This window comes from Vicugna pacos, chromosome 2, assembly GCF_048564905.1.
Source record: "Vicugna pacos chromosome 2, VicPac4, whole genome shotgun sequence".
Taxonomy (NCBI): Eukaryota; Metazoa; Chordata; class Mammalia; order Artiodactyla; family Camelidae; genus Vicugna; species Vicugna pacos.
In genome coordinates, this window is record NC_132988.1 from 9,792,855 (window position 1) to 9,817,646 (window position 24,792).

The 24,792-nt window shown below is 40.1% G+C and overlaps 1 protein-coding gene across 1 annotated transcript in view; it reads left to right on the forward strand.

Moving 5' to 3' along the window:
• The first annotated feature begins 7,167 nt into the window (after positions 1-7,167).
• The window catches only part of KLHL2 (kelch like family member 2), a 112,503-nt gene continuing 94,878 nt past the window's right edge, over positions 7,168-24,792 (forward strand). Inside the window, exons 1-2 of the mRNA XM_072975158.1 lie at positions 7,168-7,456; positions 20,062-20,187. Coding sequence (XP_072831259.1) covers positions 7,431-7,456; positions 20,062-20,187 — 152 coding nt within the window. The 5' untranslated portion in view covers positions 7,168-7,430. The remainder of the gene's footprint in view (positions 7,457-20,061; positions 20,188-24,792) is intronic.

The following is a 24,792-nucleotide window of genomic DNA, read 5'->3' on the forward strand; positions in this document are numbered from 1 at the left end:
CACTTACACACACACGCATATTCCTCCAATGTCTGTTACTCCACATAAAGCCTAACATCCATTCAAGGATGCCCAGGATCTGGCCTTAACATTGGCGTCTTGGCTTTTCCTTATTAACCCACTCTTGGACTCATTTGTCTAAAATCGCCCTTTGCTGCCCACTCAACCTGCTCTCTTTCCCCACTACGTGCCTTTCTCTTTCTTAAGTACTCAAGTCAGCATTCATCTTATTTGTGAAGATTTTCTTACCTGGTGTTTCCCTCTAATTAATTTGACTTAAAACACTGGATTTATTTCTTGTGGTTCAAGTTAGTTACAAGAGTCTTAAGGCAGAATCCTTGCCTTAAGTTTTTTCTTTTTTCTACCCACCCCAACTCCCCATTCATCACAGTGTATTTATCAAAGAAGTCATTCAATAAATGTTGGCCGACTGACTGACTGAAATCAAAGAAAGTTTCTCTGGGATTTCCTTATTTCTGGGGACCATTGATTTTGTGCTTTCAAAAGGAAAAGAAATGAAAATTAATATATAGATTTAGTACACAGCTGTTACAATGTACATTGCATGAACTTGAGTTAAAATGTATGTTTCTGAACATGGGCCTACCATATAGCACAGGGAAATTTATTCAGTTTCTTGTAAAGGAGCCACAATAGAAAAGAAACTGAAAAAATGTATATGTGTAACTTTGCTGTACACCTGAAACTAACACTGTAAATCGACTACACTTCAATTTTAAAAAATAAAGTGAAAAAAAAAGTATATTTCTAGAGGTAAATGTTTTGGTTGATGTACATAATGAATCTTGCCAGTTTGTCCATCCAATGGTATTATTGTGGGCATATTATGTGCAGTACTTTCCTAAGCCCTGAGAGTATAGCAGAGCTTACATTCCAAGGCAGAGGATAGACAATAAATGGAAAAAAAAAAAGTGATACGTATAGTTTGTCAAATTGTGATAAGAGTTTCTGGGAAACAGAGTTCAGGAAAGGAGTTTAGAGAGTGCTGAGGGCAGAGAGGATAGCTGCAACTTAAATAGGCTGACAGTATTTCCTCTCTCTGGCACAGAAAAAGGTTCGTATAATACCCAAGTGTATGCAACCAGATTACCACTAGTTATACTAACCATTGTTTTAATTTGTTCTTTGTTTCTAAATTGTTTATGCTTTGTATGACTTTATTAATGTTACTAGCTGTATTACTTATATTCTATTTTATAAGATTGTAGTCTCTTGCATTTCCCAATGTGTAACTAGGCCTCCGACAAGATTGGTGAAATAAATAACATTTATAACCCCACATAAAATAATTATAATAGTGTGATTCTAGGTATAGGAAGAAGCAACAAGGGAAAAATATTTCCTGGATCATAATAGACTAGTAAGACAGGCGATCCAGAGAACTTTTGGTTATCCACAGGGCCTGATCCAAAAATTAATACCTTGAGAGACATATCAGCAAAATCTTTGCCTGATCTAGGAATGAGTTTCCCTAGGGCCATGGACAAAATTGGTCATGAAGTGTCTCCCAAAATATTGGTCGAATTTAGCATCAAGGGGGAGCACCATGAACAGAAACTACTGTGAGCCGTATCAGCAAACAAAGAATGCTGAAGCCATCAAGTCATCAGCCAACTCAGGATGCAGATAAGAAGGCAGCCTGGCCTCTGCAGCCATCCCCATTGGTACCCCCTGAGGGACGTGAAAGGACGGGATACTGGCCCTAGAGAGCTAGGTGCTTGTCAAAGGAATGATTTCAATGAGCCCAGACATTTGCTCCCTCCCATTCATAGAAAAGTGCTAAATTCTTTAACTTGAGATGTCTGGTTTTCCTTAATTAACAGTAATCCTTTGATGTTCCGACTACCTGGTCTTTGTTGTAAAGCTCCTATATATCCTAGCTCCTCCCCTACCTCTTCGGAGCAGTCCCTCAGAGCCATCTGAGAGGCTGTCATCCCCGGCTCGACTTGAAGAGGTTCGTGTCCTCAGAAATGTCCGCTGAATAAAACATAACTCTCAAAAGAAAATACCCAAGTATAACACAGTTCAGATTAGTATAAGAAAATAAAATTGGCTTGGATCAGTTTGCTTCAGAAAATACGACTAGGAATATATTTCTCATGATTTAATTTTAGTTAGCTTTTAACAAGGACTTCAAAATGGAAGCTTAGGTTCATTTTTAGTTCAATGAAGAAGAGTTCTCATATGAGGCCTGGATTCACTTCTATTTTGTGGGTTGGATTATTACCAAGATCTTAACAGAAGAAATGAAGAAATATGGATGGCTCAGGAATTGATTAACCACTTATATCCTGCACTAAACGTGCTTCTCTGCTTCCCGAAGCTGACTAGTACCAGCTTAAGAATGAGAAAGGATTTCTTGGCAAAGGATCCTTACTTGAGAAAATAATTCCAAGACTGGGGTTGAGCTTGAATTTTTGGATTCATGTGGAAACTCAAGACTTATCTTTTCACATTACCATGTGAACAATTTGAACAAATAATACAGACTCCTAGAGGTTTGGTCTCCAAAAGTCAAGAGTTTAAGAAGAATATTTTTCATCTCTTTCAGCATGGTCCTTTATTAAAGCATTCCATTGACAGTGCTATACAGAAATACCTCTATTAATGGAAAAGATACGTTTCAACATCACACTTTTTCATCAAAAATGTTGTGATTGAAATAATATAGAAGGTGTTGGAATGCATTCTAAGAGGAAAGAGAATAGGGATTAGGGTACGAAGACATTATTTGGCTAAAATAATACCAAGATCAAGTTGGTCTGTTGTATTGCAGTGCAATCCACTACTCATTCTAACTGATATTAGGTAATTTCTAAGTTTGATTAGGGATGAAGAGAGGACAGTGGGGTCCTGTAGTTGGTGATGGTGAGAGGTGACAGATGTACTGATGCCAAAAGGGAAAAAAGGGAACACTATGGGGAAAAGGAGAAAGGCAAAAAAACCAATTATTTCACAATTTAGTTTAGGGTTAGTGCTATTAATAGCTGTGATGGACAAACAGAAAAGTGGGTAGAAGTGTGTATGTGTGTGTTTGTGTGTGTGTGTGTGTGTGTGTGTGTGTGACCTGAGATGAATGACACCAAGCTCATAATGCTTCGCCTAATTTGTCAAGAAGTTTTACTTGCTTTTTCTTCTCTCAGCATTGCTGACTCTGTAGAAAGATGTTGTCTTAGATAATGCCATAATGAGGTATTACATCACCAGACCACATAAATAGATACCATAGAACTATGTACAAGTGAAAATAGATTAAGTAAATTTCCTTTCCATAAAAAAGGACAGAAAAACTGCTAACCTGATATACATTAGTGTGAAGTCTATTTTTGAATACTTCCTGTACCTATTCCAAAAGATTTCCAATTAAACTTTGCAGTAAACAATTTGCTTTCATTTTTTCCAGGAACCTCTGATACAGGATAATTGGCAGGTGTGTGGTTTGAATCTTCAAGACTATAAAAACAAGGAAGCAACATTTGTAGAATAAACTGGACTCACAGAAATGAATTCCTTCAATTAAAGATTTTCTATTGGTCTGAAGCAGAAGACGCACATCAGCTCATTTCACACCACAAACTCTGTAATAAATACCTTGATGTATTGACAAATCCATTTGCTAAACAGCAAAGTCTCACAAGAATAATTTGAAAAGCTTCGTAATATATTATGTGCACTAAGATGATTCCAAATCAAAATAATAAAAGCAAAAACCCTAATTTAAAATGAGAAAAACAACTCAAAAAACATTTTAGACTAACTCTTTAGGATAGAAAACAGGAGTTTTTAGAAGTTTTCCATTGTCTTTAATGCCCCATTTTTGAATGAGTGATGCTTTTCATTCTTCCTACCTTTACACTGGAAGGAATTACAAAAACAGAATCTTAGAGTTTTATATTCTTTGGTGAAATTGAGTCTTTTCTTTACAGGAGCAATTCTCAGTTTCCAGACTCTTGCCATGTGATGTGCTTGTGTCTGTCCTATCACGTCATGAGTTCTCCTGCACCATGGGATTTAAACATAATCAAAGTCATTTTTGCTACCAGCTACTGTCACAGACTTGTTCCTCTGCATGGTTCCATCTTCTTTACTGGTGATGTGTTCTGGTTTCTCGTATTAGCTATAGGTTATGGTTACAAGCACAGCTAAGGAATTGTTCTATTTCAAAGTATAACAAATCCTGTAAGATCTCATCCCTGTGTGGGGGAGCAAAGACCTCATCTAAAGCATAGGTAGGTGATCAGAGCTAATGACCTGGGCAGGTCAAACACCTCAGCACGTCGAGTTAGTTCCTGTGCCAAGGGAAATGGAGACAGGGGGTCCTTGGCGGACTTGGGTAGCTGCTCCTAATCCTTTGTGTCCTTTACTTGAGAAAATGGTGAAACTGACATACAAAGGAAAACGTATCAAAAGTTTTCTTCCCCACAGATGGATTTGTGTAAATCCTGTCAAACTTTTTTCTTTTTTCTTGTGGTTAGTGAGACAGGGTTAAGTGTTGAGGCTGCATCTGGCCAAGGATCAGCTTGGTGAAATGACTTGGCCCACACAAAGATGCAGATGGAAACGTTGGCCTCATATGGCTACTGCTCTTAAGCAGCTCTGCTTATGTCTGAAAGCCAAAGGTCCTGTCACTGTCTTTTCAGAAAACCACCAAAGTGCTGTGTAGATTAACATCTTCAAATTGCTTCAAGATTCATAGATGAAGTTTGAGCTGTGGACCCAGCTCTTCCACGTCTCTACAGGGAGGGGAGTCAGGGCAGAGTATTGGATTAAGAATATGGACTGTCTTCAAATCTACCTGGTGGCCACCACACCAGGATACTAGAGCTTGTGGGCTGTCATTTAACTCTTAGCAAGGTTGAGCTGTGTGTGGGTAAAAAGTACCCTCTCACAGATAACTTAAAAAGCCTACAAATTTAGGAATAGGTGTGAAAAAGAAAAGGTTTGAGTAGACATTCAGCAGGCTAGCTGACCTGGATCCCTTAAGAAGCAGAGATTTGTAATGGACAAAACTAATCCAGGCGAGGATGTGAAAGGGGTTATGGTTTGAAGCTCTGTGCCTACTTGTCAGATTGACATATCCTAACTTTTCAGCATTTACTTATACCAATAGCATCACTTGGGGTGGGAAGATACAAAAGCACTAGAAGAGTTTTATGATTTTGTTTTGTTTTTTCCTGAAAGAGCTTCTGAAATCTCTGATCAAACAGTCCTGCTCACTCTGCTTACACACAGAAGAAGGAAGTCTGGCCAAAGTTTTGATCAAATCTGTTAGTGTGTCTCTTGGGTCTAGCACTTGACCTCAATTCCTCGCTGAGTAAAGTATAACTGATGGTCATGGAAATGCGTAGAAATAATAATAGCAGTGAATACTTATCAAGTACTTCCATTATACACTTAGTGCTATATGCTTTAAATAGATTATTCTACTTAATTCTTACAATGACCTAATAAAGTAGGAAGTCTTATTACAGATCAGAATAAAATCTTCACTAACACTAAAGAAATAGCTCAACAGATATGCCTTATACTTGAGGGATCAATAACGCCACCAGGTTAAACAGGGGTGAGCTCATGTTAAGGCATACTAGATACGGCCTTTGTCTGGAAGGCTTCAACAGGCCACCAAGACAGTTCTCCTACGTCACTACTGCTCCCCACCTCCCCTTCGCTGAATCCTCCTTATCTTATTGTCCTAGTGCTGGAGTGCCCTGGGGCCCACTTCTTGGTGCTTTCTTTTCTCTAGTTATATTATCTAGTTGATCTCAACCAATCTTTTAATATCATCTACACGGTCATCTCCACTCCCAAGAGCCCAGACCAAAACCCTTGGGATCATCTTCCACCCTGCTCTTCCTCTTATACTCGTACCTAATCTATCAGCAATTCTTTTTCTCTTCTTGTATTGCTTTATCTTATCAGTAAAATCAGAATCTGACCAGTTATCTTGCTTCAGTACATATATGGCTCGTATAGCTGCCAATCATCTTTAAAAAATGTTTTTATTATAAACCTTTCAAAACATACACATAAATACAGATAACTACCCCCATGCACTCATCACTCAGCGTCAAAAATTAATATTTTGTCCATTTTCTTTCTTCTATTCCCTACCCTTCCTTTTTTTGGCGGAGGATTTTAAAACAAATCCCAGCAAAGTCGTCCTTTTAATGATCAGATCAAGCTGCTCACAACTTTTCATTGTTTCTCTTCTCAGTAAAACCAAATCTTTTTTGACGGCCTACCAGGCCTATGTGACCTGTCACCGCTTCCCCTACACCACCTCCCCCCACGGTATCCCGTCCTCACTCTGCTTCAGAGACCGCACAGGTTCTTAAATCTTAGCAGGCACCAGCATGATCCGGAGGGCTTGTTATAGCTCAGGTTGCTGGGCCTCACCCGCAGAATTTCTGATTCAGTAGATCTGAAGTGGGCCTGGAGAATTCTCATTTCTAACAAGTTCCCAGATGCTACTGCTGTTCAGCGGCCTAACTCGGGAACCATCAGTTTACATTGAGCTATCCTGGTTCTTCGAAGGCCAAGAGTCTTTGCACTGCTCTTCCCTCTGCCTGAGCACCCTTCGCATTACTCAAGATTCGCTTTGTTCCATCTGTTTAAATGACATGGTTTGAGAGGCCCTTCCTGTAACCATCATTTAGCATCCGTCTCCTCGCCCCGGTTATTTTCTATCTTCACGGCAAGCATCGGGTTTGTCGTGTCCAGATGAACAGGTCCGCTGTCACGGAGACCTGGTTTTGCTCCGCATCGCGTCCAAGCGCCAAAACCTCTCCCCGCAGGTGCACCGAGAGGACCACAGCCTGAGCAGGGAGACCCCGGTCCCTGATTGGGACCCAGGATCGGCGAGTCATTTCTTCTTGTCTCAGTTTCTCCATCTGTAGAGCAAAGGTCGCGTACCCGCACTCCTCCCTGGGCGCAGGCTGGGAGAGGACGGAGCGAACGCGCGTGCGGAGCCGGGCAGTCAGTGGACGCTGGGCGCCGGAACGGCGCGCTTTCCGGCAGAAGCACGCCCAGCGTCTCCGGCCCCCGAGTCCCGGAGGGCAGACCCACCCTAAGGAACCCACTCGGCGGCAGCAGGAAGGGGCGGGGCGGGGCGGGGCCTCGAGGGCGCGTCACACCCGGAAGTGCCCGCCTGCCGCCCCGCCCCCAGCAGCGCCGGCAGTCGGAGCGCGCCCGCGGAGCGGGGCTGCCGAGCAGGGCTGGCGGAGCTGGGCAGCCTCCGGCGCCGGCGCTGGTGCGGGTTCAGGCGCGGGCGCGGGTGCAGGGCGGCGGCTGGCGGGCAGGCGCCCGGGCGAATGGGACGCGGCGCTGCGGGCGGGCGGGGCCGGCGTCCGCGGCTGGAATGGTGCTGGCGGCGGTGGGCGCCCGCGAGCTGAAGCCCGAGAGGAGCCGCCATGGAGACGCCGCCGCGGCCTCCCGCGTGAGTGAGCGGACGGGCGGCGGGCGGGGCCGCTGCGGCCGGACCGGGCCGGGCGGCGGGCGGGGCGTCGCCGCGCGGGGTGTGGGGAGGGTCCTCCGCCGGCCAGCTGGAGCCCCCGGAGGGCCGAGCATCCGCGGGAAGGAGACGCGGGATGCGTGCGGGGCCGTCGGAAAAGGAAGCTGCAAAGTACAGACGCCGGTGGTGCGGAGAGGAATTCCTCTCAGCTTACCTGCTTCTCCGAATTCCTAGCAAAATTCTGTCAGAGAAGCTTGCACATCACTCTGAACGGGCCGCGGCTGTTCAGGGCATGTGACCTCTTTTACCTGGCACTGCAGAAAATCGTGTTCGGAAATCACAGCATCTTCTGTTTCCCGGGCACTCTGGGCGAATTAGTAGTGTACGACCTGCCAGGCACAGGTGTCTTTTTCCTTGGTACCTAAATACAGCCGAGACCACCTGCAACAAAATTGCTTGCAGAAATAACAACTGAGCGATTATGTGGAAGACATTGAAGATACTGCATTATTCAGTACAAGATTCTTTTTTAGCATTTTGTTAAAAAGTCGACTCTAAATCCCCAGGAATTTTGGACATTTCAATTTTGATTTGCTTTCCTTAGTTTAACCTTTATGAAGGAAGAACGCTTTGAATCTGACTTTTGAAACCGCAAACAAATACCGTTCTGAAGAATGGTGTACCTCTTCCTGACAGCTTATTTTTGGAGCTTTATCGTTTTGCGCTTAGATTTGACCAGCTTGATTCCATGGCATTTGTACCACACCAGCCTTTTGTGGGTATTTGGCAGAGTGCCAGCCGAAATATAAATATTGGGCTTAGGCTGAATAATTTTTTGGTGTTGAGTCCTTTTAGGAGAGCTAATAGGATTCTGGAACTACAATTTCTAAAAGTGCCTTGCAGAAATTTTAGCTCGAGTGGAACAGATCATGAGGATCTAAGGAGTACATAGGACTCTTGAATTTACCCCCCTGGGCTGGAGGAACAAGGGCTCAGTTCGGTTATGTTTTTCAGCAGGTTCAGGAAGGATCCTGAACGTCAAGGAAACGCGATGGTGGATCCTTCAGCAGTGGGAGCACAGCATCAGCACATGAGTTCTGTCTAGGCTCAGAGGCATGCAAGGCAGGAAACGTTACCTGGCCGTAGACAACTGGAAGTATTGAGAATATCCCACATAGGATGTTATCTGCCGTAAACCTGCCCCCTTCATAACAGTTCCATGCCACCCCCCCGCCTTTTTTTTTATTTTTTTTTTTACTTCTGGAACAGAGGGAACTTAAGGAAAGAAAAGGGGGACATTAGAATGCAGGTAAAAAAAGGGTGTGGAAAGGCAGGCTCTGGAGGGAAAGAGTAGAGACGTAGAAAATGATTTAAATAGAAATAATTAAAAATGAAATAAATGGGTGTATGCAAATATCGATAAACTGAATCTAGACCAGATCAACTCATAATTTTGGTGTACAGCACAGGTCTTTGGTACTGAGATGCCCTCAGTAGTGCTAGAACAGTGAAAGGCTGAGATGTAGTGGAAAGCCTAAATGCCAACAGGGATGGTAGAATAGTTAAAGAAAACAAAACAAAACAAAACAAAAACTCCTTTCAATCATGGGTGGCTAAATTTGGAGAAATTTTGTTTCTGTTCATTTAATAATAAATACAAATAAGTTTATTTGCATTTGGTCTATCTAGGACTAGCCCTAATCCTAGAACTCGTGATAGTGTTTTTTGCCTTTCTGTACATAAGAAATAGTTTTTCTTCCCATCCTTTTGTCTGTTTGCCTCCACTCTAATAACTTGTTTTTCCTTCCACGCCAAATCATGGGTGCCGGATTTGAGCGCTGGCAGTTCTTGGGGAGGGGAGCTTTTTCGAGTCTCGCTGTGCTGGAGCTAACTGGGCTAGGACAGAGGTCAGTGGCAGTTATTGAGAGGGATCAGTTTTTCATAAGGTTAGATTTTTAGCCTGAGCTTTAAGGCAAAGAAGATTGACTTGGACTTAAAAGTGCCTTGGATAATGTGGTTGGAAATAGGGACTCAGATCCTCTTTGTATGAGTGTCCATTTATTAATTCATTTGTTCTGCAAATGTTTGAATGCCTGTCTCTGCCAAGCACTGAGCGTGATGCTTTTGCTCATGCTTCTGTCTTAATAGCCAGTTTTGCATTGTTTTCAAACCCCAGCTTGCTCCCTGACAGCCTGTCTTACATTGTCTTGGAGGGATGGAGGGCTGCCTTGTTCTTTCAGGTGGGCTTGTGGAGATCAAGTTTTTTGATCTCTTCTGCTCTTTCCACTCCTTGCCTCCAAGTTCTCATCCTTTCTGACTCTCATGTTGATTGGCATTGGGCTTTATATCTCTGTTTATTGTTTTTTGCATCCTTGAGTATCAGTGATTTTTAGATTCTGTTACATTTTGGGGTCTGGGTAATATAAAGACCATATGACATTAGCCTCTGATTGAATCTGAAAAGTGTGCAACTAAAATTATATGTAGGTTAGCAGAGGAGTCTCAGACAGTAAACTGAGATACAGGAAAGGAAATGTAAACTCATCAGCCCTGACCCCAGGAATGTTTTATACATTATAGTTTTTATAGTTATTTTTTGTAAAGGATTTTCATAATTACTAAGTTGAGGGAAGACTGTGAGTATAGGACAGAGTGCATCTCTCTGACCTCCCCTCACGGCAGAGTTTCCTTGGCTTTCGTTTTCCTACTGGCCCTCTTTCACAAGTTGGCTTTCTCTCTACCAGCCTTGCTTTTCTGCTTTTCCTTCATGAAATTAAGTAAGTGTACCTCAGATATACAACCATATTTTTTTTTTCAGTCAATTCCATGTCACTGGTGGCTCTTAAATGTCAGAGATGTTCAGCATAGGCAGACAAATATCTTGTTGACTGTGTTCTAAGGGATTTAGGCAGTGCAGAGTTGGTTGGATTAGAGCAGAGGTTCACATACTTTTGGATTTCACTTACTGTAAAGTCAAACAAAACAAAAGTTGAAGTCTAACATAAAATTGCTAAGTTTTATTTTGCCAAATAGAGAAAAAAATTGATAAAATAATTATCAAATATCATCATTCTTTTGTAAAAGAAAGGACATTTTAGTGTCCATTTCCCAATACAAAGGACATAATCTCAGATTAAAGGATAGTTCTTAAGTTGAATGCGTTTAGTCTTATGAAAACTTACTACACTGTCCTCATTTCGTCACAGACCAATAAAAAGTTCATTGAAGCCTGACATTTGCAATTCACTGGACCAGATAAGCTTTAATGTTCATTCTAATTCTAAGATTCAATTACCAAGAATTTGAAACCTTGTCACAGGTCACCCCAATATTCATTTGTTTGTCTTTTATAGGAATATATTCTTGTTTTTGTTTAGTCCTAAGTGTAAATTGGGCATCTCTCAGATCATAGGCAAATATCCTTAGTAATAGACAAAGACAGTTAAAATATTTAGGAGCAATAATGGCCTACAAGTTAATGTTGAAAAAAGACACATGAATCTGTGTGTGTTGAAGAAAGTGTCACATATAAGGAAAAATTTGAAGTGCATTTGGGAACATGAGAAGTGGATTCTAAAAATAAGTAGCAATTATGTATTAGTCTTACAGATTCTGAGAAATCACTCCTCCTTCTCCCACCAAATAGACCTAAATCTCTTGTTTCTAATTTACATTTTCTCATGTACGTAGTAGGCATGCAGTAAATATTAGTAAGTGTGCTTTTGTGGGGGGTGACTGTAAATTTACCTAGCTGTGGCTGTAAACACCGAGAGTGTTTATGAAAACATGTGAATGTCTTTCTTAAGATCAGGTGGAAGTTTCTTTCAAGGTGATAAAGAATGAAAATTGCTCTTCTATAGAATTCTGCCAAAGTCTTAATGTATTTACTGCTTATAATGGGGGAGTTTGGGTTTTTTATTCATATATATTGGGTGTCTGCTATGACTAGACTTTGGGAGTATCTCAGAAAACATAACAAAGTCCTTTTCCTCATGGTTGAAACTGAGAGTAAACAAATATATGATACAATTACTGTTACTTTGCATTGTATTGCTTTCTTTCTCACATTTCAGGTTATGGGCATTTGCTAAAGTATTTTTTTGACTAGTTCTTTTCTCTGGTCCTGCCTTGAAAAACAAGCTCTTGCTTTCCATGACAATACCTTTTCATGGTTTCCCACTCCAGTTTTTAGGTGGTTAAATGTGATTTACTGTATTACTTTATCTCATTTAATTCTGTCAACAACCTACCTTATTAACAACCTCTCTTATTATTATTAGTTTTCAGAGGTTAAGTTACGTTCCTAAACTTTTAAGTAGAGGAGCAACTGGGACTGTAATCTCTCTGTTGATTGCTTTTTTGGCTTATATGGGTTCTGTCTGTTGGCAGTAGCTGTTTCTCACAGATGCAGGCCTTGGCCACTTCTTCTCTTCAGCTATTAATCAGTAAGTTGTGGCTCCATCTGTATATCTTTTTTTTTTAACTGAAGTACAGTCGATTACAATGTGTCAATTTCTGGTGTACAGCACAGTGTCCCAGTTGTGCATATACATACATATATTCATTTTCATATTATTTTTCATTAAAGGTTATAACGAGATATTGAACATAGTTCCCTGTGCATAGAGAAGAAACTTCTTTTAAAACCTATTTTTATATATAATGGCTAACATTTGTAAATCTCAAACTCCCAAATTATCCCTTTCTACCCTCTTTCCCCAGTAATCATAAGATTCTTTACTATGTCTATGAGTCTGTTTCTGTTTTGTAGATGAGTTCATGGTGTCTTTTTTTTTTTGAATTCCACATATAAGTGATATCATATGGTATTTTTCTTTCTCTTTCTGGCTTACTTCACTTAGAATGACATTCTCCAGGTCATCCATGTTGCTGTAAATGGCATTATTTTATTTTTTATGGCAGAGTAGTATTCCATTATATAAATATACCACAACTTCTTTATCCAGTCATCTTTTGATGGACATTTAGGTTGTTTTCATGTCTTAGCTATTGTAAATAGTGCTGCTGTGAACATTGGGGTGCATGTATCTTTTCACATTAGAGTTCCCTCCATGTGTATACCCAGAAGTGGGATTGCTGGATCATATGGTAAGTCTATTTTTAGTATTTTGAGGACTCTCCAAACTGTTTTCCATAATGGCTGCACCAAACTACATTTCCACCAACAGTGTAGGAGGGTTTCCTTTTCTCCACACCCTCTCCAGCATTTATCATTCATGGACTTTTGAATGATGCCATTCTGAATGGTGTGAGGTGATACCTCATTGTAGTTTTGATTTGCATTTCTCTGATAATTGGTGATATTGAACATTTTTTCATATGCCTGTTGGCCATTTGTATGCCTTCACTGGAGCATTGTTTGTTTAGGTCCTCTGCCCATTTTTGGGTTGGGTTGCTTGTTTTTTTCTTATTAAGTTGTATGAGCTATTCATATATTCTGGAAATTAAGGCTTTGTCAGTCGCATCATTTGCAAATATTTTCTCCCATTCCATAAGTTGTCCTTTTGTTTTGCCTATGGTTTCCTTTGCTGTGCAAAAGCTTTTGAGTTTAATTAGGTCTCATTTGTTTATTTTTGCCCTTATTTCCATTGCCTGGGTAGACTGCCCTAGGAGAACGCTGCTAAGATTTATGTCAGAGAATGTTTTGCCTTTGTTTTCTTCTAGGAGATTTATCATGTCTTGTCCATCTGTAAATCTTAAGTCTGGACTCTAGGTCTGTGCTTCAGTTTTGAATTTTGAGCTTCTTATAGAACACCTACTCTTAGCTCATACGTCAGATTCAAAATGTCTTAAACTGTGTTCGTAATCTTTTTCTTGAACTGACTTCCACTTGTAGCATCTCCACTTATTCAGTGGGATAATCATTCTTCCGGTCCTGGATACCCAAAGCCTTGTAGTGGTCTTTGATTTCTCTTTCTCTCACCATCCTCCACATTTTATCAGCTCCCAGAACTGTACATTCTTGGTTTCAAGTGTCCATTCTGATTGCTGATACTCTGATGAAGAGCTTTCATCCCTGCTAACCTGAATTTTTCCTTCTGTTGAACTCTTGGATATTCTCTCCCCACCTTTCAGTCCACCTACAATTTTGACCCTCCAACATCTAGAGTCAAGTCAAAGACTTACCACAACCAGATCTCTCAGCTGGGTAGTCTTGGCCCTTCATCATTTTGGCCTTACCTTATCTGTTGTAATCATTATGTGCCTTAACTTCCTAGGGTAACCTGTGCCTCATCATAAGGCAGGAGTCTCCAGCCTTTTCCTATCCAGTCCTCAGTTCAAACAGCTTAGAATTGCCCTGAGAACTAGTTGGAGCCCCATCCCCTTCATAGAGTCTTCCCTATTTACTCCAACTCCTTCTAGCTCCTCTTTGTATTCCTGCACTTTTTATGATCGGTAGCCCGTAATCTTGCCTTTGAATACTGACTTCGTGCCATTCCCGGGTGGTTTCCAGTGTGCCTCCTGACTTAGCTGGTAACTGGAGAAGGCGCCTGTGTTCAGCCTCCTTTATACCCCTCACCCTGCTTAGCATTGGGCAATAGCGGGCACCCAGGCAGTGCTTGCCTACTTGATTTATTCACAGGAGCGGTGGTGTGGAGTATAGCTAATAACTTAATTCAGCGTTGCAATTAAAACTGCGGAAGGCCAAGAAAAATCCATAGAAGTTTAACTCCATGTTCAGTTTAGCGCTTTACCTCAACAGTTTTCTTAACTCTGCATTTATATTCACATAGTCTTCAGTACCTGTATAGCTCCCTGAGGCAAGCAGGTGAGATGTCATTATGTTTGACTTTCACCTTACATTTCATATTGGACATATTTGTGGAATGATGAAACCTTGTCTTATAAGTACACAGCCAGAAGCCCAGAGAGACTAAGAGCCTAACCCAGGGTCACCTGGTCAGTGTTGGGCACAGGCCAGGACCACGGTTCACATCTTCCAGCTGGTTCTGCTCCCCTTCCAGTGCCTTTTCACTCCAGTGCTGGGAAACGTAACCCCATCAGCCGCATGGCCAAGTCGTATTGCTGCCCCCTTACCTGCCAGTGATGGCAATGCTGGGAAAAGTGGCGAAAGAAAGATCAGAAATAGGAGTGATAAAAGACATGGAAATGCTAGAAATGGTTCCTCAACCTCCTCCTCCCTATTCGAGCGCCTCACAAGTGTCCCGCTCTGACAGTGCTGTTCATTGTTTATAACAGAGTCTTTAAAATCAGACTGATGTTGCATAAGACATGCTTTTACCCTGGTCCCTCTCCTGCTAGTAGTCACTGTCAGGGACAGAAAGTGCCTGACTGTGCTCCGTTTGTCACGTAGGTGGGAGGGAACGCGGGAGAGGGAGCGGGTTGAACTGAAGCCGAGCTTTTTACAGCTCTATTGTTCTAGGATCAGAGCAGTTCCACTCCTGCTTTCATCACCTCTCCACCTCCGAGTCCCAGCCACCCCGTCCTGCCTGCTTCCCCACACGCCACGTCCTGGGGGAGGACAGGGTGGTGGGCAATGCCCCGTCCACTGTCCGCTCTTGGGGGTGCAGGAGTCTGCTTTAACTGCTGAGCCATTTTGGCAATTGGGCGTTTCCATCTTTTCTAGACATCTCCTTTCCAGCTCTGAGAAATTGGAGATGTAACTTTTAGCCACACATGGACTTTACTAATGTATTCAGTGTCATTAATGTGATGTTGTCTGTAAGGTGTTCTGTGACTGGATAGGAGGTTTTTTTTATCTCACAGGATGCTTCACACCCAATTCTAAAGCTCTGCAGACCGCAGGTATAATTCAAATTCTTACATGTCTGTAGGGCAGACATGAACATTATTTGGTAATATGACCATATGTTCATAGATTACAGTTAGTCTTCTGGCTCTGTACCTAATAAAAGTTTAAATTCCAAACACTTGAACATTTGCAGAACATGTCTTTTTGCCTGTAACTAATTGCAAAAACTGAAAGCAAAACTCTGCCACAAACCACAATGTTTCCAGTGGGGAGAGCCCTCTACTTTTACAACCTCTAAGTAGTGCGGTGGTTCTTTGGGTGAGATGAAGAATGTGAGAGTATTTGGTTGGGAAACTAGAGTGGCATGACAAGTATTCTGGGACCGGTTGAATCTCTACTTCCTATTTCCCGGACTCATTAGAGAAGCAATGTCAGTGTGGTAACCAGCTTCCGAATGCAAGTGCAGCTAGGAAGACGACAGAGAAAACAGAAGGGATATAAAGCCATGGAGGGACTTCAGAGCAGCACAGCACAAATGGTGACTTTGAAAACACCAGCTGCTGATGTGAACTTGGCAGGAATTTGTGAGAAGTGGTGGGTGACTCATTGCAAGCAGGGGAGTCCTGCAGCTTTTGAGGTGAACAGGCAAAGGGAAGAGCAGAGATGGTGGCCACCCGGGGGCTGAGGATTTGTGTCCTGAATGTGAAAACGTCTAGTCCCCTGTTCAGTTTTGCAGCTGCCTCTTCACAGGACGTAGAGCATTGTTTTTGCCAGAAAACTGTCAAAACATAAACAATCTCTGTTTCCTAAAGTGTTTGTTCTCGATCTAAGATGATTGTCCTGTGGTGGGAGGTAAGTGGGTGGTGGGGCCTATTACATCACCCTCTTTCACAAAAAGTCTACCTCGCTGCCTTTTACCCCTACTCCTAGAGGTGCTGTCATTCTGTTACAGCTAGACCTGTAAGACGGGCTTGCCCGAATCCTCACGTGAAGAGGGACGGGTATGTGTAGTTTACAAAAATTGCTTGGGTCATGTGTTCCTTTCCCCCTCCGTTGGAAATCACTATTCCAGAGCACATAGAGTGCATCTAAAGAAACTGTGTGTTATTTCTAAGTTGGCCTCAGAATTTTTGCCGTAGGTTTAAATCTTCGCTTGGTGATGGCATCTTGAGTGTTTGAAGGACGCAGCCCCTATTAGAGAGTTTGCTACCTGTCTGAGGGTTCTGTTATGGGCAATTGAGGGTTCTTAGGCAGAGTTAACAAGTCACCTGGTCTGAAAAGCCAGCCTTGCCCACAGCTGGGAATTGGCAGAGGAGTCAGTTACGGAAGGAAGGCTTGAAGATTATCTGTTAACAGTGTTCTGGGATCCAAACCCTTGAACACCTTGGCTCTTGTAGAGTATGTTTTGTTAACAATAGGCTACTGGATAATTTAACACTGGTTATGGGATGTAGAGTTAGGGAAAGACTTAAAAGTGAAAGAACCTTAAAAAGGAATCTCCAGATATTTTAAAGAAGACAGTTCTCAGAATGAGAGCTTTTCTGGAAAAAAACTAGCTCTTCACGTCACAAGGGAAGCAAGAAGAAGGTGTAACTGCACTTATGGTAACTTAAAACATAAACCTTTCTCTCCCACTTGGCTGTTTCCTGGTGTATGTTCATCTTCCATATCTGTAGTTTTAGACAGGATGTGTCATTTTCTGGTACTCCGTTCTGCTTCGAAATGAGAGACCATCTGACACAAAATTACATAGCAATTGGAAAATTGTAGAAAACTTTATTGTTGAAAATGCAGACCAGTGACAGGGTGCTGCATTTGTAAGTGATTCTCAGTACAGAGAACACTTAAAAGAATGCAGTGTTATTTCTTGTTTATTCCTTTAAGCCTTTGAATAGAAGCTTTTCTTTGCAGAATTTCTGGAGTACATCAGAAAAAGCAGGAACTAAAAATAGCTTTATGAAAGCACCAGCATAGACGTTGCTTGTTGTATGGTGTCTGTCTAAAAGTTAATTCTTTAATGAAGGAAGTTGTAACTCTCAATTTCTTAAGCAAATATAAACACTCTTGACTCTTAATGACATTCTTTGTATGGCGGCACTGCTTTTGCTTCCATTCTGAGCATTGAAAGGCCCTCTGTGATAATTTTACCAGTCCTCAATATTATATTTTCTCTCTGTGTAAACTTAAGTTATTAAACTTGAAGCAGATATAACTATCATTAACTTGCTACATATGTAGATACTCGGTGTTTCATGGTCAGAAATTTTGTGTTGGTTGCACATATCTACATAATCCCCCCCTTTCCGACTCTGTTCTTGATGAAAGGATGGTGGGAAATGGCATTATGGGGATGTGTCTTACAGTACACAGTGTTTCCCCTGTTCCCTCTACCAGATTTTTCAGCTTCTAGACTGACTAGCTCTTTTTCTTAAGCCAGGTGTAACTCATCCACCTGCGCACACACACGTGTGTGCATGCACACACACACACACACAGCCGCAGGGAGTAGCGTGCACCTTCCCATTCTCCCACTCCAGCTGTGGACCCACCCACTGGAGGCAGTGTCTTGTACGACTTCATTTGTAGTTCCCTTTAAAAACTCAAGTGCTTGGGAAACAGGACTGATATCCACACGTAGTAGGCAGGCCCTAAAAGGATCAGGTGTCTCTCAATGAGTGTCGATTGTGGGACTGGGGACACGAGCAAGGATAACTGCTATGGTTAATGCCAGGTTATCTTAATGTTTGAGTACCTGGGTTTCATGGCTTCCTGTACCGCCTGTGACCCATGATTCCCACATTTCTGTCTCCCGCTAGACTTTTTCTCTCCAACTCTGGACTCATTCTTATCTGCTGATTTGACATCTTCACTTGGAACTCTGATATCTTAAAACCAACATGTGTGAAAACTGAGCTCTTGGTCCTTCTACCCCCCAAACTGGTTCTTTCTGCAGCCTCCCCCATTCAGTTAATGGAAACTCAAACCTTCTAGCTGCTCGGGTCAAAAAACTTGGAGTTATTCTGACTCTCACTGACATGCCACATGCATTCTGTCAACAGATCTGGTCTAACACTGCCTTTAAAACATATCCAGAATCCAGCCACTTCTCACCATGGCTTCTGCCTCCACTGCTGCTTCCCTGCCCTGAGCCACTGTCCTCTCCTCCTGCACAGCCCTCCTCAGTGGCTTCCTCCTTTCATCTCTGACCCGTATCGACTATTCTCACCCGGCAGTCAAGTGAGCCTTTGAAAACCTGAGTTGGATTGTGTTGCTCTTCTGCAGTGCCCTCCCCATTTCACTCCGGGTACAAGCCACAGTCCTTACAAGGTCCTCCAAGGTCCTACAACGATCTGCACTGCCCTCTCCCCGCAGCCCCAGCCCTGTCCCCCATCCTGGAACACACAAGGTGCGTGCTGGCCTCGGCCCTGCTTATTCCGTCCGTCTGGGCCTTCTCAGCTCTTAGTCCTAGTTCTAACCTCAACCCTCAGTTTGGTCTGTCCATCACCCTCACCTCATACTCTCAACTCTCTTTACCTTGCCCTTTTTTCTTTTTTCCATGGTTCCTTTTTCCTAACGTGCCACCTACTCTGCTGCTCTGTTGTGTGAGTTGTCACCTCCACCCCCTGCCCCAGCTAGACTCCAAGGTCCGTGAGGACTGGACTTTTGTTTATTTATATATTCCAAGTGCCTAGACTGGTCCTGGGTACATAGTTGGCGGTCAAAAATTATTGGCTGAATAAATTAATAAAAGGATATTTTAAAAATGAATTATCCTTTTAGAAATGGGTGAGGAAAGGAAGCAGCGTGAAGGAAAATGGTGCAGTAAATGATCCTTGCCTATTCTTTGTGTGATATATATATACAAGTATTTTCTTAGGATTAATTTTGTATCCCAATTTTTTAATTTAATAGCTCTATTAGGGTATAATTTACATGCCATGAAATTCACCCATTATAATTGTACAAGTCAGTGATTTCAGACAGTTTCTAGAGTTGTGCAACTGTGTCCTCAAAAAGTCCCCTTGTGTCTGTCCATATGCAGTTAACCCTCCCCCCAATGACATCTTGATTTTATTTGTTATTTTTTGGCTCCCAGGTCTCAAAAGAATAATTTATACAGCAACACTAATAGAGTTTTGTAGTTTTTAGAAATTACACATTTAAATAAGAAATCAACTGTAATTGCTGAATGTAGGTAACAGTATTGAACAGTAATGAGAAGAATGGACTTGAGTGTCAGACTGGCTGCAGTCTTACCCAGCTCCACCATTTACCAAGATATCCAAATTGTTTTCTGCCTCAATCTCTTCATCTGTTATATGGGGGTAATAATAGTAGCTTACAGAGTTGTTGTGAAGATTAAGCAAAACAGTGAAATGAAATTTAGTACAGTGGCTACTTTATAGTTAATGTCTAGCAAATAATCTTGCAGATAGCAAAATTCAAATGAGTTTCTAAAGTGTGTGTAAAATATGATCCAGTTCCTGCCTGGTTTGTAAATGCATGTGACTACTGCAGAATATAAACGCAGGTTAATTTCCAGCAGAGAAGAGCATTTCTCAGCATTTCTTTTGAAGGTAGTTGCAAAATCATTTTTACTAAATTTTCTGTGCTCATCTTTGACAGAGCTTTGATACCAGGGAGGTAATTATCTACTTTTTTATTAAAATCACACTGACCGTCAGAAAGTGTTCTGAATTATGTTTTAGTCTTTATGGTGGGATACACTGTGAGACTTCCTCTAAATGAATGGGGCAGGTGGGGCATTCATTGTAACTCTTGTAGCCTGATAAGCTTAAACTAAATCACCTTTAATAAGGTCTTTTTCTGTTTTGTTGTTTTCTTTTATGTACAGATGCACAAAGCAGGGTCATCAGAAGCCTCTCGATTCCAAAGATGATAATACCGAAAAACACTGCCCAGTGACAGTGAATCCTTGGCATATGAAGAAAGCTTTTAAAGTCATGAATGAATTAAGAAGGTATTGTTACATTAACATACACGTAACCATGGATCGCTTACCTTTATTTTTCAGCTGCTTATAATGAAGATATTCCCTATCCCTCATTGTTTCTTTGTTTGATACAGGAATCATTTAAACCCTTTTCTGCAAGTTTGTTAATGTAAGAAGAGAGCAGGTAATTTATCAGAAGTGTGAATGGTGTAACCTGCTCTGTCCAATATGGTAGCCACCAGCCACATGTGGCTAGTGTGAATTGAGATGTTCTTTAGGTGGAAAATACATAATGGATTTTCAAGACTTAGTACAACAAAAAGAATGTAAAATATTTATTAATAAGTTTCAAAAATGTTGATTACATTTTGAAATGATAGTATATTGAATATTTTGGGATAAATATAATTACTAATGGAATTAATTTCACTTGTTTCTTTTTATTTTCTAAATGGGATTACTGGAAAATTGTGACTTGTGTTATGTTTCTGTTGGACAGTCTGGTCTAGGGTTTCTAACTTATTGCAAAGAATATGAAAAGAAAACTTATTAAAATTTTTTGAGTAGTTGATTTACATCATATTAGTTTCAAGTGTACAACATAGAGACTCAACATCTTTGTAGATTATATTCCATTTAAAGTCAGTACAAAATAATGGCTATATTTCCCTGTACTGTACAATATATCCCTGTGACCTATCCATTTTATACATAGTACTTGTACCTGTCAATCCCCTACCCACGTTCTGCCTCTCCCTTCTTCCTTCTCCCCATTGGTAACCACCAGTATGTTTTGTATATCTGTGAGTCTGTTTCTGTTTTGTTATATTCCTTAGTTTTATTTTTTAGATTCTACATATAAGTTAAAAGATAATATTTGTTTTTCTATAGATTCTACATATAAGTTAAGACGTAGAGTATTTGTTTTTCTTTCTCAGACTTATTTCACTTAGCATAATACCTTGTAGGTCCATCCATGTTGTTGCAAATGGCAGAATTTCATTCTTTTTCATGACCAAGTAACATTCCATTGCGTGTGTGTGTGTGTGTGTGTGTGTGTGTGTGTGTGTGTGTGTGTGTATGTATGTATATATATATATATACATACATACACACCACTTCTTTATTCATTCACCTGGTGATGGACACTTAGGTTGCTTCTTTATCTTAGCTATTGTAAATAATGCTACTGTGAACTTTTGGGTGCATGTATCTTTTCTAATTAGTTTTTTGTTTTCTTTGTACATATACCCAGGAATAGAATTGTTGGATCATATGATAGTTCTGTTTTCAGTTTTTTGAGGAACCTTCATAGTGTTTTCCATGGTGGTTGCACCAAGTTATAGTCCCACCAACAGTGTACAAGCGTTCCGTTTCTACACATCCTTCCCAACATTTGTTATTTGTAGACTTTTTGATGATAGCCATTCTGACAGGTGTGAGGTGTTTGGTTTTGACTTGATTTTCTCTGAAAACTACCGATGTTGAGCATCTTTTCAGGTGCCCATTGGCCATCTATACGTCTTCTTTGGAATAATGTCTGTTTAGGTCTTCTGCCCATTTTTTAAGTCAGGTTGTTTGTTTTTGATATTGAACTGTCTGAGCTGTTTATGTGCTTTGGATGTTAACCACTTTTTGGTTGTATCATTTGCAGATATTTTCTCCCACTCAGTAAGATTATCTTTTTGTTTTGTCAGTGACTTCCTTTGCTGTGCAAAAGCTTTTAAGTATGACTAGCTCCCATTTGTCTATTTTTGCTTTTGTTTCTTTTGCCTTAACATGCAGATCCAAAAAAATATTGTTATGATTTTATCAGAGTGTTCTACCTATGTTTTCTTCTAGGAGTTTTATGCTTTCAGGTCTTTAATCCATTTTGAGTTTATTTTTGTATATGGTGTGAGAAAATACTCTAATCTCATTGTTTTATATTTAGCTGTCCAGTTTTCCCAGCACCACTTATTGAAGAGACTGTCTTTTCTCCATTATATATTCTTGCTTCCTTTCTCATAGATTAATTGACCAAAAGTGCATGGGTTTGTATCTGGGCTTTATTCTTTTCCATTGATCTGTGTGTGTTTTTGTACCAGTACCATGCTGTTCTGATGATGATAGCTTTGGTAGTGAGTGTGATACTTCCAGCTTTGCTGTTTTTTTCTCAATATTGTTTTGGCTATTTAGGGTCTTTTGTGATTCCATATGAATTTTAGGATTATTCTAGTTCTGTGAAAAATGTTGTGTGGGTATTTTGATATGCATTGCATTTAATTTGTAGATTATTTTGGGTAGTGGGGACATTTTAACAATATTAATTCTTCTAATCTCTGAACATAGCATATCTTTCCATTTCTTTTTCCTTCATCATATATTTCCATCTCTGTTTCCTTCATGAATATTTTATAATTTTTAGAATGTAGGTCTTTCACCTTCTTGGTTACGTTTATTCTTAAGTATTTTATCCTTTTTGATGCAATTTTAAGTGAGATTATTTTCTTACTTTCTCTGTCTGATGGTTCATTATTAGTGTATATAAAAGCAATGGATTTATGTATATTAATGTTGTCTCCTGCAACTTTACTGAATTAATTTATTCTAATACTTTTTTGACAGAGACATTAGAGTTTTCTGTATATAGTATCACATCCTGTGAAAATAGTGACAGTTTTACTTCTTCCCTTCCAATTTGGATTCCTTTTATTTCTTTTTCTTCTCTGATTTCTGGGGCTAGACTTCCAATACTATGTTAAACAAATGGCAAGAGTGGGCATCCTTGTCTTGTTTCTGATTTTAGAGGAAAAGCTTTTAGTTTTTCACCAATGAGTATTATATTGGCTGTGGGTTTGTCATACATGGCCTTTATTATTTTGAGATTGTTCTCTCTGTACCCACTTTGATGAAAGTTTTTATCATAAATGGATGTTGAATTTTGTCAAATGCCTTTTCTGTATCTGTTGAGATGATCATGTGATTTTTATCCTTTTGTTAATATGTTGTATCACGTTGATTGATTTGCAGATATTGAACCATCTTTGCATCCCTGGAATAAACCCCACTTGATCATGATGTATGATCCTATTTATGTATTGTTGAATTTGGCTTGCTAATATTTTGTTGAGGATTTTTACATCTATATTCATTGGTGATATTGGACTGTACATTTCTTTTTTGTAGTGTTTTTGTCTGGTTTTGTATCAGGGTAATTGTGGCCTTGTAGAGTAAATTTTTTTTTTCATTTTTTGTTTTTTTTTTTGAGGGGGGAGAGGTAATTAGGTTTATTTATTTTATTTATTTTTAGAGGAGGTACTGGGGATTGAACCCAGAACCTCCTGCATGTTAAGCATGTGCTCTACCACTTGAGCTATACCGTCCCCCTATAGAGTGAATTTGGGAATGTTCCATCCTCTTCATTTTTTGGGGAATAGTTTGAGAGACAGTTATTAGCTGTTCTTTATATGTTTGGTAGAATTTCTCTGTGAAGCCATTGTGTCCTAGACTTTTGTTTGCTGGAAACTTTTTTTTTAAATTACGAATTCAATTTCACAAATGATTGATCTCTTTAAATTGTCTGTTTCTTCTTGATTCATTCTTGGCAGGTTTATGTTTCTAGAGATTTGTCCATTTCTTCTAGGTTGTCCAACTTGTTGGCATATAAATGTAGTGTTCTCTTATGATATTTCTGTTTCTCTGTGATACTGGTTATTATTTCTTGATGCATTTCTTATTTTGTTTATCTGGGTCCTTTCTCTTTTCTTCTTGGTGATCCTGACTGAAAGTTTACCATTTTCGTCTATTTTTTCAAAAAAACCACTTATTGATTTCATTGTTTTCTCTCTCTTTTTTTCTTTAAGTCTCTTAAGTCTTTAAGTTTCTTTAAGTTTCTCTCTGATCTTTATTATTTTCTTCCTTCTAATGACTATGGGCTTTGTTTGTTCTTACTTTTCTTATTCCTTTAGATGTAGTTAGGTTGTTTATTTGAGATGTTTTTTCTTGAGGAAGGCCTGTGTCACTATAAACTTCCCTCTTAGAACTGCTTTCCTGCATCCCATAGATTTTGGAAAGTTGTGTTTCCATTTTCATTTGTTTTGAGGTATTTTCTGATTTCCTCTTTGATTTCTTCATTGACCCACATTAGTTTTTAGTAGCATATTGTTTAATCTCCACGTGTTTGTGCTCTTCACGTTTTTCTTTCTTTAAGTACTTCTTGTTTTATGCTGTTAGGGTCAGAAAAAATACTTAACATTATTTGTATCTTCTCAGATTTGTTTGAGACTTGTTTTGTGGTTTAGCATGTGATCTGTCCTAGAGAATTTTCCATGTGCTCTTGAAAAGAATGTGTATTCTGCTGTTTTGGATGGAATGTCTTGTAAATACCTATTAAGTCCCAACTGGTCCTATATGTCATTTAAGACCACTCTTTCCTTATTCATTTTTTTTTGTTTGAATAATCTGTCCATTGATGTCAGTGGGGTGTTAAAGTTCCCTACTATTATTGTATTTTTATTGTCAATTTCTCCCTTAATGTCTGTTGATATTTGCTTTATGTACTTAGGGGCTCCTGTATTAGGTGTATAGTTGTTGATGAGTGTTACACCCTTTTCTTACATCGATCCCTTTATTATTAAATAGTGCCCTTCT